Consider the following 18734-nt stretch of genomic DNA (forward strand, 5'->3'; position numbering starts at 1 on the left):
ATGCTCCATCCATAAAATACAGCTCAACCTTTGTTTAATTTAATGCATTTTTTATTCATTAAATAAGATCAAACTAATTTTTGGGGGGACTTTTTATTTAGTAATTTTTGTGGCAATAACCAAAAAAACAAGCAACATATTAACATTCTCTGATATAAGACCATTTAAGAGAGAGGGAAAAAAACAGACCATGATTAATATAATGACATGTCGTAGGGGAGATTTATAGCTTTATATTACAATGTTCCAAAGTTCGTGTTCATTCACCCAAGTATCTGGCCACACATCCATCTCTGGTGGAAGATCTCCACCTTCAGTTGCAGGCTTGCTGTCATTCTTTCCATTGTATGAACTCTTTTCAGTCTCTGTTTCCATTGAGTTATGGATGGTGAGTTTGTTTGTTTTCCTTTTCTTAGCTATCAGTAAGAGTATCTGCAGAATATATTTTTCATCTATGGTATACCTCTCTCTAGGTATAACTCCCAAGAGAAATATGGTGGGGTTCAGTGCAGTATTTACTTGTAGGATTTTCTCTGTTTCTTCTTTGATTCTTATCCAGAAACCTTGAATTATTGGACAGTCCCAAAAGATATGTGAATCGTCTCCTATTCCCCCACATTTTCTCCAACATAGTTCTGCATTGGGTTCCTTACAATATGAGGAGATAACAAGAGGTGTATTAAAAAAAAATCTAATTTTAAATTTCCAGTCAAACTCTCCATAATTGACTACTTATTCCCTTGTGACAAGTTTGACACATCTCTTCCCATACATTATCAGTGATAATAATATTTAGTTCTAGTTTCCATTTCTCTGTAATATGGCCTGTATTTTAAGATCAAACTAATTTTAATATTAGATAAGAATAACCCAAGTAAGTAAAAAAGTGTTTTATAAATGATGATTTCGTTAGAAATCCAGAAATCACTCAAACAGAACCTGTCTGTCAAAGTGAAGCAGGCTAAAAGCTCAGAAAAACAAACATCACACCACGATTTAAAGACGCTCAAGAAAACTTGTGAGAAAAATTACAAACAAAGTTATTGGCATCTATTAGTCTGCAAATGTTTGTAAGGCTTTGGGGCTCCAGTGAACAACAGAGAGGTGAACTTTCCAAGAAGCTACCAGTGACTCATCCAGGTCACATAAGAACCCAGAATAACATCTAAAGAACTGCAAACCACAGAAATCTAATATATAAAAAATGTATAAAACCACATGTGCTCAATGGGTTGTTTTTAATTGTTATTCTTCTGTTTCAATTCCTGTTAAGATAAACCAGCTGGAGGGAACGTGGCAGATAAACGACTGCAGACAGAAGAAGAAACACAAAGCAGCAGTTTCTGTAATTCTCTTTTATTAATTTTTTTCTTCACATTTTTATTGACAGAAGTCAAGTAACCAAGGCATCTGTAAACAGTGCATCCACAAATCTACATGTTGCCTCTCATCAGTGCGATCGTTCAGTCATTCAAAAACACTGTTTGGAAATAAATACAATACTGATTGGTTTTTTTTTCTTTAAAAAAAAGAAGAAGAAGAAGAAGGTAAAACCTACATCTGCCTGAAGGAGCTCGTAAAGATTCAGTCTTTGTCTGTAGTCACAGTCTGGAAATGATGCCACATATGAAGCAACACACGGAGGTAAACGACTCAATGTGGTAAAATCCTGAAGCCGGAGGATGAAATACTGACACCACCTGCACGGCTGGTTATGTGAGGTTTGAGTTTTCAGAGGGAAAAACAAACACAGATGTGTAACGAGCTGTAAACAGAGAGCCAAGAGGAAAGAAGCTCCGACACTGATCTAAATTTATATTTCTGTTCCTAAAGCTCAGAAATGCCCTCACCGTTTCTAGACTGAGGAGAAAAGTTTTGGCCTGCAGCCACAGTGGAAGCAAATCCTCATCAAACTGTTTATATACAAAACACAAACATGGCTTACATGGTGGTACAGGTTCAAAAATATTTCCTTTGTAAATGTAATCTCTGGATTTAAAAGAATCCAAAAAATTTGGAGCAAAATTATTTTCGCGATCAAAAAAAGAAGTTTGTCCCATCACTGTGCGCACTGACAGTGTCCGACAAATGTTATTAATTTACTTTTACTAATACTATTCATTTATTGATTTATTGCAAAACTATTAAAACATTTTAGGAATTAAACTTGTTACTTTTTGAGCTTTCATCACTGTTAAGTAGCACTTCAGTTCCACAGTTTGTTTAGTGTAAAGTAGAATTAAAAACATAAAAGTCATGGTGTTTATTTGCTTCCACTGGGCTGCTAAATCAAAAATTTAACTACTTTAACCACTAACTAATTTTAAAACAAGCTTTAAATATGGCTTAATTGTTACCTTTAAAATCAAAACAAACAAGAAAAAAAAAGGTCTAAATTTTCTGTTATTGGGTTGTGTTTTCTTCAGATTGGTCATTTTTACTTATTTTTGTTGAGACTTCTTGTTGAAAACTTTCCAAATACGGGGACTGCTTGCTTTTCAGTGCATTTAGTAGCAGTTGTGCAACTTTCCCTTCACAGAACACGATCAGAACACGTCTACCAAAAAACGACTCTGCTTCTTCTTTGTGTAAGAGCTCAGTGAATACTCTCCTTTTGAGTTTAATATTATATTTTTTAAATGTCATAATAAATGGAGCAAAATTTATTCTGACCTTTAACGACTAAATCTGTTACACCAAACTGCCAAAAGAAAAAACAACGTCTGAGGTTCAAACTGGTGCTTCACGTCTTTTAAAGTCGAGCTGTTATCCTTACTTGCCGTTAAATGTCTGCTGTTTTAATGGTGAATATTTAAGTGAGTGAGCTGGGAAGTCCCTACTATTGTCATCTCAGGCAACACCACTCTGGGTGTGAGACCAAAGCCCCACCCCCTCCTGCTCAAACCTACTGTTTGTGAGGGGCAGCCAACCAGAAGAAAGCAGGTTTAAAGTGGTACTTTTTTTCCTATGCTCTTGCATTGACTCTAGATCAAGACCCTACGTTTGTTGTTAGTAATTGATAAAAGATGGTTTAGTGACGGGCAGTGGCGGTCCTAGCCTGTCACTAAACACTCCCTATGCCCCCCCCCCCCCCCCCCCCCCACCTACACACACACACACACACACATTATGGATTGTACATTAACATAAAACTTGTTGGAACCATACTGAATTTCACCAGAGAAACACACACATACATGAAGAGAGAGAGAGTATGCATACTATGCAAACGGCTACCAAACAGCCATCGTAGTTCGCCATACAATGAGAACAGGACAAATAAAGAATTGACAATGACTAATTAATATTGTGCTGAACACACGCTCTTTTCTGGAATATTCTCACTAATTTTCTTGATATTTATTTATAATCACCTCTGTTAATCCTTGATATTTATAACTGAGTGATCTGTATATATTAGTGCTATTTCTTAAATGTGTAAAATCTGTCACATAAGGTATTGTTTGGAGTTTAGTCTGTTACTGTTACTATTTTTACCATTTCTTCTTGGAGCAACTGTAACCCACATAATTTCCTTAGGGATTAATAAAGTATTCTGATTCTGATTGTTTCAGGATGACCTGCCATTATCCAATGACACATCTGCTTACCTGTATCTTTTGCTCGTTTCTCCTCCTCTTGTTTTCTCTTTTTTCTAAACTGAGGACCTGATGGCTTTTTTTCTTGTCCATCTTGGTTTTAATTTTGCGCTCCAGTATGAACACCCATCCCCCAACCCGAGGATCACCACAACATGATCTAACAGACCTACTCCTTAGTTCACAGATTCACTTTGTCTAAGGTTTATTTCTGGGATTTTGTACAACCCAGGGTTCAAATCATGAATACATAATGGGCTTGGATTTACAACATTATGAATGAAATCTGCTCTGTTTGGAAGCAGCAGGGCCCACCGCCCCTTTCGACGGGTTGTGTGTGAGATTTTAAATCATCAAACTGTAAATTTTAATAACAATAACAGTTGTTATTGATCCCTATACCCCGAGTCCTAAAGTGTATATTTATTTTCTTACTCTTCTTATATATATTGTTTGTTTACTTGCACTGCTGTAACTGGAGCCTCGTCTCTCTATATACTGGACTGTACGTAGCGGAGATAACAATAAAGTTTACTTTGACTTCAGCAGCGAGCAGGCGCACCGAGGGGTTTCGCGCTCACTTTTCGTGTATAGAATTTTGAAAGAACATCGGTGCAAATGATAAGTCTGTATCATAATGTCTGGTGTTTTCATGTTTGTTGGTTTGTTTTAATTTTGTTTTATTTTGCGAGTTGGTTATTAGATGCTGCTCCAGCCAGCCAGAGAATCACCCGCCGCCCCGCCCTCTCCTCCCTGTGCCGCAAGCAGCAGGCCCCAGCAAACCCAATCGGTGCCTACGACATTCCCGATATGCGCTGGCATGATGTCGGGGCAGCATGAGTACGAGTAGTTTTTTTTTTTTGCCTGTTGAGATATTCATTGTGTGTACTCATGTTGTACAGTGTTTTGGTTGTCACCACGGGGAGGCGCTGTTTCATTGTGGGAGCGCGGATGCTGCGTCATCACGCCCCTGGGAAGAAGAAAGGTGTACCACAACGAAAATGGCACCCGTGAGGAAAGTTTTGCCATGTGTAATAAAGTTCCCAAAATATTAAGAACATTTTTGCCTCCGTCGTCATTTTTCCTTCGAGTTGATCGCTGTCGATGCTGCAATACTCAACAGGTTATGGGCCCAGGGCCGACTCGAAGAAGAGTTTTTTCCTCATGAAGATCCGGAGCCGCAACGGATAGCGGGCTAACGGCTAAATAGCAACATGGATCAACGAGGAGCAAGCAGGCTGCCTCGACTCACGTTTGACGGAGATGAGACCAGGTATGAACTTTGGGAAACTAAGGTGCTAGGATATTTGCACTTGTTGGGATTAAAAGACACTGTTCTGAAGGAACCGAACAGTGAGGCTGAAGTAGCAGCAGACGGTAAGAAGAACGCTGACGCTTACGCCGAGTTAATCCAATTTTTGGACGATAAAAGCCTCTCACTGATTATGAGAGATGCCCCTGATAATGGGAGAAGAGCATTAGAAATATTGAGGGACTACTACGCTGGAAAGGGGAAGCCCCGAATCATCAACCTGTACACCACGCTGACATCGCTTCAGAAAAAGAGGGAAGAGACTGTCACAGACTATGTGATCAGAGCAGAGGCCGCCATTACAGCACTGCGGGTGAGACTTTAGGTGATGGATTATTGATTGCTATGGTTTTAAAAGGACTACCTGAAAGTTTTAAGCCATTTGCAATACACGTTACCCACGATAAAGACGATATGACATTTGCTGAGTTCAAAACAAAGCTACGGAGTTTCGAAGACACTGAAAAGTCAAGCGCATTGGAGTGTAGAGACAACGTAATGAAAACAGGAGGAAGAACCGGGCGTGAGCACACGAGATCCAGCGCACAATGCAGACACAAGAGCGATGTGGACATTGTGTGTTTCAAGTGTGGACTAAAAGGCCACCGAGCAAAAGTGTGCAGACGGAGGACGTGGGGCAGTCATTGCAAAAGCAGCACACACAGTGATACCACATGTAGACATAAAGACAAACAAGATGGCGCGCGGAAGGTCGCAGATGAGAGCGGCAACGGATCCAAAGCAGAAACGCCGGATTATGCCTTCAGGATTAAGGGCGTAGACATCAAAGTCCAGCAGTCAGCATACAGCATTGAGGAGAAAGGCCTGTTGGTGGACACTGGGGCTACCTCACACATCATTAACAGCATCGCCAAGTTCAAGAGCTTCGACAACGCGTTCAGACCGGAGTCACACAGCGTAGAACTGGCAGACGGTACCCAGTGCAGAGGCGTCGCCCAACAGAGGGGGGACGCAGAGGTGTTCCTGATTGACAATACAGGCCAGCAACGCAAAGCAACGCTGAAAGATGCGCTGTTTATTCCATCATACCCCCAGAACATATTCTCTGTAAAGTCAGCCACTGCATTAGGAGCAACAGTCACCTTTAAACAAGGGCAGGACATGTTGACCCACAAAGACGGTACTAACTTTAACATTCATGTGTATGGCAAGTTGTACTATTTGCAGACTGAAGTTGAGGGTAATGATAAGTGTAACACCTGTCATGACATACAGGCATGGCATGAGATATTAGGTCATTGCAACTATGAAGATGTAGTAAGATTGCAAGGTGTGGTTAACAGTATGCAGATTAAGGGGAGAACCGATAGACCTGACCAGGAATGTGAAGTGTGTATCCAGGGAAAGTTTGCACAAACCCGAAACAGAGATCCTGATACAAGAGCAAAGGCTCCTTTACAAATGGTACACACAGATTTAGCAGGTCCGATAGCCACTGAATCTATTGATGGGTACAAATATGTGCAGTCATTCACTGATGATTATTCAAACTCAGTGTTTCTATATTTCCTGAAGACGAAAACTGATACAGTGCAGGCAACAGAGAAATTTCTAGCGGATGTTGCACCATATGGCAATGTAAAATGCATTAGATCAGACAATGGGACAGAGTTCACATGCAGAGATTTCCAAACCCTGTTAAGAAAAAATGGCATTAAGCATGAGACATCAGCCCCGTACTCACCCCATCAGAACGGTACAGCCGAGAGGGGGTGGCGTACTCTTTTCGAGATGGGCAAGTGCATGCTAATTGAGAGTCAGCTACCGAAATGCCTATGGAACTATGCCATTCAAACTGCTGCTGTAACACGGAACAGATGCTTTAATAAGCGAACAGGGAGAAAACCCTACCAAATGCTGACAGGTAAAAAGCCAGACTTGTCAAAGATGCAGAAATTTGGGTCTGTGTGCTATGCATACAAACAGGACAAGGGGAAACTTGATTCAAAATGTGTCCAAGGTTTCTTTGTAGGTTATGATAAGAACAGTCCCGCCTACTTAGTTTACCACCCCGAAACTGAGAAAGTTCAGAAACATAGACTTGTTAAGTTTGTGAGCAAAGTAAATGTAGAAAGACAAACACAGACAGATGAGGGAGAACTAAATGATGACTGTAGCAGAGTAAGACAGCCTATGGCTAACAGACCTTCAGAGAAAGGTGACAAGGACAATGAGGAGGTTCCAGAACCTATTGTGACAGACAAAAGTCCACAAAGTGGTATACCTGATGAGCGTGAACGAAAAGGGACAAGTGTGACAAGTGATGGATTTGTCAACAAAAGGTATCCTATTAGGGAGAGAAGAAAACCAGGACATTTAAATGACTTTGTAGCTGCCAACAGTGGCAGCGATGAGATCCACACTACCATAGACTACTGCTACAGGGCAGTGTGTGGTGTCCCAAACACATTTAAGGAAGCCATAGAATCAGCTAACTCAAAGAACTGGATCAAAGCCATGGATGAAGAAATTCACTCGTTACGGGAAAATGACACTTTCACCCTAACCACTTTGCCAAAGAGAAAGAAAACAGTGGGGGGGAAGTGGGTTTATTCCGTTAAGAGTGACATTGAGGGAAACGACAGATACAAGGCAAGGTTCGTAGCCAAGGGTTACAGCCAACAGTTGGGGATAGATTATGGAGAGACATTCTCACCAACAGCCAATTTAACCAGCATAAGAGTTTTGTTACAGAAAGCAGCACAGGAGAACCTGTTACTCCATCAAATGGATGTGAAGACAGCGTATTTACACGCTCCCATTGATTATGAAATCTACATTGATCAGCCAGACGGTTATGAAGAGGGAGAAGGGCTAGTCTGTAGATTACAAAAATCCTTGTATGGGTTAAAGCAATCTGGTCGTAACTGGAATAGGATCTTGCATGAATACCTAACAGCGAACAGTTTCAGGCAAAACCCAGCAGACCACTGTGTTTATACCAAAGAGACAAAAAATGGCATGGTGATTATGATCATCTGGGTGGACGACCTGATAATTGCTGCTGGCAATGAAAAGGTAATGAAGGATGTGAAAGAAATGCTTTCAGTCAAATTTAAGATGAAAGACTTGGGCAGACTTAAGCATTTTCTGGGTATTGATTTCACTCAGTCTGATGGATGTGTAACAATGTCACAAGAAACATATGTCAACAAGATACTGATGAGGTTTAACATGCAGAACTGTAAACCCAGAGAAACTCCCTGTGATCAGAAGTTGTGTTACACAGAAGGTGCTACTAAGATAAGAGATGTGAGGATGTATAGAGAGGCTGTAGGCAGTCTTATATACCTCGCATCAGGTACCCGTCCTGACCTGAGTTTTGTGGTAAGCAAGTTATCGCAACATTTCCATGAGCCTACGGAAGAACAGTGGGGAACTGTGAAACATGTGTTGAGATATCTCAAAGGGTCCAAAGATAAGAAGTTGTGTTTTAGAAGAAACACAGATGAAAATTTGGGTCTAGTGGCCTACAGTGATGCTGACTGGGCAGGTGACACTGCCGACAGACGCAGCACTACTGGTTACTGTGTACATCTATGTAACAACAGTTCTTTAGTTTCATGGAAGACCAAGAAACAGCCCACTGTGGCGCTCTCTACCTGTGAAGCAGAGTATATGGCTCTGGCTTCCACAATGCAAGAGTGTATATATTTAGAACAGCTTTTGAAAGGTATAGATGACTACAGATACACTCAAACAATAGTGTACGAGGACAACCAGGGAACAATTGCCCTGGCTAAAAACCCTGTGAGCCGACAGAGGTGCAAACATGTGGACATTAAATATCATTTTGTAAGGTCCATTGTAAATGAAGGGAAAATGTGTCTGTTATATTGCACCACTGAAGAAATGGTTGCAGATGTTATGACCAAACCTGTTTCTAAGCTAAAACTTGCTAAGTTTGCTGACATTATGTTTGGTGCTTAAAAAGAAGAAGAAAAAAAAAAGAGAGAAAAAGAAAAAAGGAAGTGTGGTAGAGATTGTACAACTGTTTATCGTTTATTGTACAACTTTTCTTGGATTCCAGCAACCTGAGTACAAGAGGGGGTGTTGAGATATTCATTGTGTGTACTCATGTTGTACAGTGTTTTGGTTGTCACCACGGGGAGGCGCTGTTTCATTGTGGGAGCGCGGATGCTGCGTCATCACGCCCCTGGGAAGAAGAAAGGTGTACCACAACGAAAATGGCACCCGTGAGGAAAGTTTTGCCATGTGTAATAAAGTTCCCAAAATATTAAGAACATTTTTGCCTCCGTCGTCATTTTTCCTTCGAGTTGATCGCTGTCGATGCTGCAATACTCAACATTGCCGATGCCCGTGAATCTGCCCCCCACCACGATGCCGCCCCGGGCAACCGCCCGTGTCGCCCGTATCAAAAACCGCTACTATATAGCAGTGGAACAGAAGCTGTTGTGGTCTTCTTGTCCTGAGACATGAATGTTTGTAAACAACTTTATTTTTTTGAATGTGTTCATATTTCGACAGTGCACATCTGTATGCTGAAACTGTAATGAGGAACCTGAGGTGATGGACAACAGAAGTAAATATATATAAATATGAAAACATATTGAAGTAATGTCTTTACCCTGTGCAGCGTGTGGACGCTGTGCACACAATCACCTTATTCACTGTAGTAAACGTGCACCGCTACCTCACGTGACTGACTCTGTCTCCATGGTTACATGTATATTATTAGCTGTGTAAACAGCTTCCAAAGATACCGCCATAGCTCTCTGCAGCCGTAACACCTTCACACTTTGCAAATCATTTCACGTTTTTGATAGTTATGAAGACAGAATGTGTTTTTAAGCTCATGCTAGGTGGTTGCTATGGTGGTTGCCGTGGACTAGGGTGGACCGCGCGTCCGATTCCTGTTATTAGCTGTCCGCCGTAGGAAGGCTGCGTTCCATTTAGAAGTAGCGACAGTCTCGTAACTTGAACTCAAACCCCGTTTTGTTCTTGTGGGTGGGCGGGTATTAACATCTTCGCTGGGACCAAAACTTGGTAGTTTACTATACTCGTGGGGACAAACAGGCCTCACAGGGACCAAGATCCCAGTCCCCACGTGTTTGAAGGCATTTTTGAGACTCAAAATTTGGTTTTAGTGTCAGGGTTACAATTAGGTTATGGATAGGTTTAGGGTAAGGGTCAGGGTTAGGCATTCATTTTTGATGGTTAGGGTAAGCAGCTAGCTTGTGTGTGTGCCTTTCCTGCCTTTACTCCATGTGCACCTAGAAGCAGTTGAGTCTTCCAGCCAAGTGGTTCACAAAACGTTCATTTCTCAAGGCTTCACACAGCGTGTGTGTGTGTGTGTGTGTGTGTGTGTGTGTGTGTGTGTGTGTGTGAGGGTATAATGAAGGTCGCCTTCATTACTTAACCATATAAACACACATGGGTGATTTTAATATTGATATTTAACTCAAACAAAAGTTTGTTATGTTTTATTGAATGTTTGTTTATAATCCTCAGATTTACCCGTTCTTATATTTTGCTTGTTCTTATGTTATTATATTGTATTTTTCTTGCAGACAAGAATTTTGGATACGATTGTCTTACCTGTGATTTCTCTTGATTGTGTGTGAAATGTGTGTGTAGCCTCGTTCAGTATGTAACCCCAGATAGTGGTTTGGCTTCAGGGTAAATTAGCAGCAGTCTATAAAGGGCTGCCAGTTAACATCAGACGGCCTCTGATGTCCAAATGAAGCTTTCTGAAGCTTGGATTGAAAAACGGTTCATTACTCGAAGCTTTTCAACACAGTCCTGTTTGGTGACATCTGGTGGACAAAACTATGAAGCGCAGTTGAATCTACAGCTTATAATGAACTGCTTCATTATGATTGCCCACTCTGCAGAGATGAACTGACAGCTTCTCTTTAATGTCACGTGACAGTTGTGTCTGATATCGGGCTGATATGGTGCTTTGAACATGTATTTGTTTTACGTGAAAAAAATTCTGTTACGTCGATTTTAATAATAAATAATTTAGATGAATAAAACGTTCTTGTGTAAACATGTGCCATGGTGTGTTCTCCTGTTGCTTGTGACTTCTTGTAGTTTGTTAGTAATAAAAAATACACTATATATATCAATGTAAAGCACAATATTATAATAGGTTGTGAGTATGCTTGTGCTGTGAGGTCACTGCCTCCACCTGATTATGTAATTAACCAGCAGACTGGTACATTTATATATAATATACTATAAGTTATATCATTATAATTATGTGTACATCATATTTCTTATGTACATTTTAGACCTGGGAGCAGAATTGCTGATGAACTGGTTTTTATTCAGGAACAGGCAGAGCGTCCTCTCTTCCTGGCTCCATGTCTATAATTATGTCACACACTGATTCGCTCCCACAAAATCACCAAAACACAGCACAAATCCCACCAATGATTCAATTCCTTATAAATCATTGAATCAGGTACTGAAGCAGTGACGTGCTGAATGAAGCTTCAGGCGTCATTGATCACGTGACTCTGTTCAGACAAACCAAGCCTCAGCACAGCGTTTCTGAAGCAGTGTGTTGATTTTTTGACACATGTGCCGGAGCTTCAGCTTCAAACGGGCCGTCACCATCAGAGTTGCTGGAACAATGTCCCACTACTGGCTACTCTGTTTTATTCTGTGTTAAGTTTCTGAATGTGAATTTTCTGTGTTAAGAATAACAAAGAAAATGTAATGAAGTGATTTTAAAGTTTAAACTTTGTGTTAAATCTTGTAAATCAGACAGAGAGAGAGTTGAGGTGTGGGTGGATTTCAGATGATCAAATGTCAACAACCTGATTGGTGTGAAGATGTGATGTCCAGTGAGGGAAGGGGGGAGAAAGGGTGAGCAGGTATAAAAGTGAGGTGAAGAAGAGATTCGGGGTTCTTCCCTTTTGTCCTCTGTGAGATGAGCAGTTCAGAAGTTTGGATCTAAGAGGTTCACAGTTCAAATTCCAGCAGAGACGCTAAAAGGAGAACCACAGTCCAACCTGTGAATGTTTTTAACCCTTTGTGAAACAACAAAGGCATAAATATGATCATATAAATATTATCTACTGGGTCAGACTCATAGGATCAGGGATTAGAACTCCTTTTATCAGAGAGATGAAATCTACTTCCTGTACAGGGTTTTTTTGTGGGCCTACCGATCGACAGAAACTAGAGTCAATAAAAAAACTGGACATTGGCTCAATGTGTGTGTGGCACAGGGAAACAAGGACTGAGCGCTGTGTAGTCCCACATAAAGTCAGACACCTGGTCACCCTAGGTGGACCATGGCATGGTCTATATGGAGGATACAGACACTGCTGAAAACATGACTCTGTCTGGTTTAGATGATAAAATGTCTTTACTTTAGGAGGCTGTGGCTCAGAGTACATTCACATAATGCCTTTGAATAAATGTAAAAAGCTTGTTTTGCTCCTGCTTTGATTTCTTTGTCCAGGTAGAAATTCTGCTTTTTGCCTCTAAAATCTGAAACAGTTTGAAACAAAGTTTGGCGCTCTAATCCTCTCTGTGTTTGTCCTTTGGTCAGATGGTGATATTGAATGAAATATTCCAGTATTCAGTAGCTCAGCAGCTTTGTAACATGTGGTTTTGCACACTGTTCAAACCTCAGATGTTTGTGTAAACAAGTGTGGAGGACACAAACTCACGGGGGGAGGAACGACATTTACTGTTGATGTGTCTGACATTTAGTCTCCATGAGTTCTCATAAGACTGAAGAACTCTGTGATCTCTAACATGCAGCTGTATGTTTTGAAATTATGTGTCTCATTCTCTGGACTTTACTAGACAACGAGTGAAGAACATGTAACGAATATCATCTTTAAAGTGATGAATAATAACTCTGCCTCTGTGTCTTCATAAAAAGATCGTACTTCTGAAAGGTCAGAGGGCAGCATCCACTCTGGGTTTACACAGTTTTGCAGGTTTAGCTCTTCTGAAGTTCAGCACCTACTTTTTCAACCAATCAGAAGCCAGTATTGTAGAGAGTTCATATTTCTTTTCATGCAATTGAATAATTTTGAATGTTTAGGTGAATTTTTATATTTAGAGTATTTTCTCGATCAGTGTCTTCAGTCCTGACCCTGAGTGCGTACATTTAAAAATAAAGTGATATAACTTCTTTTACATTACTGTGAACTTCTTGTACAGTTTGACAGCTGATTGTTGTCGTGTTTGTTGTCATATGAAGATCGTTTCCTAAAGAGGACTGAACAGTCATTCAGCCTCTGGCTCCATCCATGAATCTGATGTTTGCTGTATAATCTGTGCTGTTAATAGTGTAATGGAACATATAATTTGTACATATAATTTCATATGTAATTATGATGATCTTTACCCATTAAGATTTTAAATGAACGATAAACAAAGGCCAAGAAAACTGAGTTAAACTCCTGAGTCTACTATATATTTGCACCATGAAGAAATGAGTTGTTTGCACCAGTAATAAATAATCAAATACATCAAATTATCATCAAAATACAATTGAATGAATTACTGACATGGACACTTTGTGAAAAATTACTAAACAGTTCAGGCAAAATTTTACTAAAACCTTTAATTAAACTTGAAAGTTTGCATTTCAAGCACATCTTGATGTTTTCATTGAAAATCCACAGTGACTGTGTACACAGGAAAGACTACAAAATAATGTTTGTTTGTTTGTTTGTTTGTTTTTTTAAACACTGTGGACCGATCTGCATTTGTTATTGCTAAATTTAAATATTTGTTACTATTTAATGATCATAATCTCATTTGAACATAGGTTTGATTTAGTGGAGTCAGTTGTTCCCATGCATCATTCTGTAAGTGTGAGAATGAACTAAGATTAGAAAATGTCAAAATATAAAGTGTCATTTATTTTTATTCATCACAGCATCCTAAACTTTGGCGAACTTTCTAAAATATAAAATGAACTCGCTGAGTGTTGACTGTCACATTTCAAAGGACCAAGAAAAGATAAACTATTAAACTTTAACTGGGTCAGACTTGTTACTGCATGTTGTAACCAAACATACCACACCCTGCATCATGTGATTGGCTCTTGGTCGCTCTGTAAGAATATTTCTTTAGTGCCTCCCTTCACAGATGTGTCTGTATCAGGATGGGTCTAAACAACATGGTGTAAATGCAGTTGCTGGTGAGCCTCATTTCCTGTAGGAGGTGAACAAGAGCAGAGATCTGTTTCCCTTCAGAGCACAGAGGTTGTTTCTGTTCAGAGGAAGTGAAACTGTCTGACAGTCACTGAGAGACGGTGAAACGGCACAGCACATGAATCAAATGGATCAAACAAAATTCTGCTGTTCAGTCTGTTTGGATCTACTGAAGGATCCGGTGACTATTCCCTGTGGACACAGCTACTGCATGAACTGTATTAAAAGCTTCTGGGATGAAGAGGAAAAGAAGAAAATCTACAGCTGCCCTCAGTGCAGACAGACTTTCACAGCGAGGCCTGTCCTGGTGAAAAACATATTAGTGGAAGATTTAGTGGAGGAGCTGAAGAAGACTGGACTCCAAGCTGCTCCTGCTGATCACTGCTATGCTGGACCTGAAGATGTGGCCTGTGATGTCTGCACTGGGAGAAAAATGAAAGCCTTCAAGTCCTGTTTAGTCTGTCTGGCATCTTACTGTGAGAAACACCTTCAGACTCATTATGATTCACCTACATTCAAGAAACACAAGCTGGTTAAACCCTCCAAGAAGCTCCAGGAGAACATCTGCTCTCGTCATGATGAGGTGATGAAGATGTTCTGCCGTACTGATCAGCAGAGTATCTGTTATCTCTGCTCTGTGGATGAACATAAAGGCCACGACACAGTCTCAGCTGCAGCAGAAAGGACTGAGAGGCAGAGAGAGCTGGAGGTGAGTCGACAAAACATCCAGCAGAGAATCCAGGACAGAGAGAAAGATGTGAAGCTGCTTCAACAGGAGGTGGAGGCCATCAATCAGTCTGCTGATCAAACAGTGGAGCACAGTGAGAAGATCTTCACTGAGCTGATCCATCTCATCCAGAAAAGAAGCTCTGATGTGAAGCAGCAGATCAGATCCCAGCAGGAAACTGAAGTGAGTCGAGTCAAAGAGCTTCAGGAGAAGCTGGAGCAGGAGATCACTGAGCTGAAGAGGAAAGATGCTGAGCTGAAGCAGCTCTCACACACAGAGGATCACATCCAGTTTCTACACAACTACCCCTCACTGTCAGCACTCAGTGAGTCTACAGACTCATCCAGCATCAATATCCGTCCTCTGAGCTACTTTGAGGATGTGACAGCAGCTGTGTCAGAGGTGAGAGATAAATTACAGGACATTCTGAGAGAGGAATGGACAAACATCTCACTGACAGTCACTGAAGTGGATGTTTTACTGTCAGATCCACAAGCAGAGCCAAAGACCAGAGCTGGATTCTTAAAATATTCATGTGAAATCACACTGGATCCAAACACAGCACAAAAAAAGCTGTTATTATCAGAGGGGAACAGAAAAGCAACATTAATGAATCAACAACAGTCTTATTCTGATCATCCAGACAGATTCACTGACTGGTTTCAGGTCCTGAGTAGAGAGAGTCTGACTGGACGTTGCTACTGGGAGGTGGAGTGGAGAGGGGGAGGAGTTTATGTAGCAGTCGCATACAAGAATATCAGCAGAAAAGGAGGGGGTAATGAATGTGGATTTGGACATAATGACAAATCTTGGTCATTAGATTGTGACAACAACATTTATACATTTTGGTACAACAACATTAAAACTCCTGTCTCAGGTCCTCGTTCCTCCAGAGTAGGAGTGTACCTGGATCACAGAGCAGGTATTTTGTCCTTCTACAGCGTCTCTGAAACCATGACTCTCCTCCACAGAGTCCAGACCACATTCACTCAGCCGCTCTATGCTGGACTGAGGATTTACAAATATGGAGCCACTGCTGAGTTGATTAAGCTCAAATAGTCTGAAGTCTTTCATATTGTGGGTTTAAATCTGTATTTTAGTTTCATTTTATTTTCTCTCCATCATTTCTGCACAGAGATCAGCTGTCAGTCAAACATTATGGGTGGTACCTCCACATCTTCTAGTTGTTCTCTTGATGTTTCTGAGTTTTTAAAGGAGATCTTTCCTGTGACTGTTTATGGAGGCTATCACTGCTCATCATCATTTTGATTTACTAAAATATTTCTCCACATGAAAATGTAAACTTCTCTATCCTCTAAATGTTTCTGGAATATTTGTATTGAAAAATGTCGACATTTCTCTTTATGAGTATGGCAGACCATGTGTGTGTGTTTGTGTTTGTTTTTGTCAAAATCATCAAACAAATGAGGAAAAACTGTGATTTTAATGAATGAGTTCATATATTGTGTTGATGTTTTATTGTGTGAATAAACTGGAAGGTTTGACTATAAATCAAACTTTGAACAAAGTCTTTTCTTCTGTCTTCATTCCAGGATCTCACTCAAATCTGATGCAGAAAATATGAAACGAATCTGAGAGAATAACTGAAGCAGTTTTCCTCCTGAAGCATCACAAAGTTCAGAGTTCATGTTTAGAGCAGAAGATTCAGCAGTCGCTCTGTGACCTTTCAACTTTCTTCACTAAAACAGCTTCATTACAGAGAAACAAGTCACATTTTCTTCATGTTCTTAAGTCCTTTAAAATGTTTTTAATGGTCCTTGAATGCAGCATCAGTGTGGCAGGTTTAAAAGGTCACTTTCTGTTGTGTTCAAAGATTTCCTTCAGATATGGTCTTTAATCAGTAAAGCCAGTGATACAGCAGTGTCATTAGCTGTGTTATTGGCACCAGGCTGTGTTTATGTATGTGTTTAATTCTGTCTGAGGATGTCTTCAGCATGAAATGATCATTTGCTCAGCTGCTGTGTCTCATCTCTTATCAGACATTGGTTGGAACAGAGTTTTGTTGCTGACCATCTGACAAGAGGGTGAAGAAAAGCTTCAGGCTTCATTTGGACACTACGTTGGACAGAAGTCTCCACAAAAATGACTCAGAAACACAAATATTATTAATGAAAGTCCAAATGTCAAAAAGGGGTCATACATGATCCTGAGAAATGTCCTTGAACATTTGAACATGAGTCAGAGGGTTGTCAGGTTTCTACACTGCATCGTGGCATCAAGCCTGAGATGTCTGTGTAAACAAGTATGGAGGACACAAATGCACAGACGCAGTCGAGCTGTTTACTGCTGATGAGGAAGGAAAATAGTCTGTTGGATATTAAAGCAGCATTTATTAGAGTAAGAACAGATACTTGTGTCCTTCATTTGATCCCCGTCAATTTACAGAAGACTTAAGGACCCTTTGACTTCTAACATACAGCTGCATGTTTACAATTTTATTATTTATTTATTGATTTCTAGCAAAGCGAGACTTTACTGATTAAAGACATATAATCAGACATATTACTGTTACTCTCTGAAAAAGACTCACATAAAGCAGATTTATCGCAAGCAAACATCAAGACACATCCTTCATGGCTTAAAGTTGCAGTGGGACTCTTTCGCCATCTGGTGGTTGTAACAGTTATGACAACTGTTCCTGCATATATGTCCCTCCTCAGTGTGAAGAAGACTGGACTCCAAGCTGCTCCTGCTGATCACTGCATGTTCCTCCTGTGTCTAAAATCTATTTCCATTATGAATCAGGAAACTGTTTGCACCAATCATAAAGGCAATAAAATACGTCACACACTAAGAAATAACAAAAAGGAATTGTGGATTTCAAGGAGATTTTTCCCTCGTTTTTTGAAATCATAAGAATACAAACTAATGCAAGACTGTCATGTTTTCATAAGTTTGTAGAGACACTGTTCTGTTGTATTCTAGGACATCAGTCACTTTTTAAATGCATGCTCCTCCTCATCATCATCATCATCATCATCAGCACCCATGACCTCCTTTTAGTCTTTGTTTTGTTATTTTTCAGAGTTCAGGAGACGTTCTTATGGGATTTCCACAGTGTACAAGTACTGTTTAGACCCTTTACCTAAAAGAAAAGAGTAAAGTACAAAGTAGATTTACTCACTGCAGGAAAATAATGCCTCACTCTGATATATTGTCTTATATGACAAACTGAAAGTGATGCATCAAAGTGTAAGCAGCATTTTCCTGTTACAGCTGGTCTAGATGGAACTGATCTGATCTCCTTTATGTACAGGTAGATATCCAGTGGGTTTGCTAAGGGTCACAGATGAGGGGCTGTGTGAGATGTTTAATGGGAAAGGAAATAAAACCATTGTTCCAGACCTGCAGCTAAGATACTCGAGTATCTTCAAATATGAAGCTGAGTATTACTTCCATACTTTCCTCCACTGCTGATGACCTTGTTACCTGCTGCTCCCTGTTAATGATCAGCCTCAGTTCTGATAGTAAACTGTTGGCTCTCGTTCTGTCAGGTTGTTGCTCAGTGACGTCTTGTTTTCATTTTCCTTCTTCTTCAAATGTGTCTTCCTTTAACTCTTTGCTTTTGTTTCTGCTTCAAACACCAAATGATACACGTGCTGCACCTCTGATGGTTTGTCAGAGAGCAGAACAATTTACATTACAGAGAATATTTTACAGTTGAACATAAACTTTCACTTTTTTCCTCTAAAGTGTGCTCACTGGTTTTTCCAGCTGCTGTGAGATGTTTATGCCTGACTGTAAAGATGGAAATAAACACAGATGGAAACACTGAGTCAGAGTGTTGCTGCTGGTTAGTCAGTATATAGGGAGTGCAGAATTATTAGGCAAGTTGTATTTTTGAGGAATAATTTTATTATTGAACAACAACCATGTTCTCAATGAACCCAAAAAACTCATTA

General features: G+C 40.2%; 1 protein-coding gene across 1 annotated transcript; it reads left to right on the forward strand.

The window, feature by feature from the left end:
* The first annotated feature begins 14178 nt into the window (after positions 1–14178).
* On the forward strand, positions 14179–16282 carry LOC146368778 (tripartite motif-containing protein 16-like). Its single transcript, XM_084911678.1, has one exon. It carries the CDS (start codon positions 14203–14205, stop codon positions 15868–15870), a length of 1668 nt encoding a protein of 555 aa, XP_084767804.1. The 5' UTR covers positions 14179–14202; the 3' UTR covers positions 15871–16282.
* Positions 16283–18734: the final 2452 nt, after the last annotated feature.

This window comes from Perissodus microlepis, chromosome 18 (genome assembly GCF_051167445.1).
Source record: "Perissodus microlepis isolate ML-2025 ecotype Zambia chromosome 18, ASM5116744v1, whole genome shotgun sequence".
Lineage (NCBI taxonomy): Eukaryota > Metazoa > Chordata > Actinopteri > Cichliformes > Cichlidae > Perissodus > Perissodus microlepis.

Coding starts and splice junctions, on each gene's coding strand:
- LOC146368778 (XM_084911678.1), top strand. CDS start 14,203: ATGAATCAAATGGATCAAACAAAATTCTGCTGTTCAGTCTGTTTGGAT.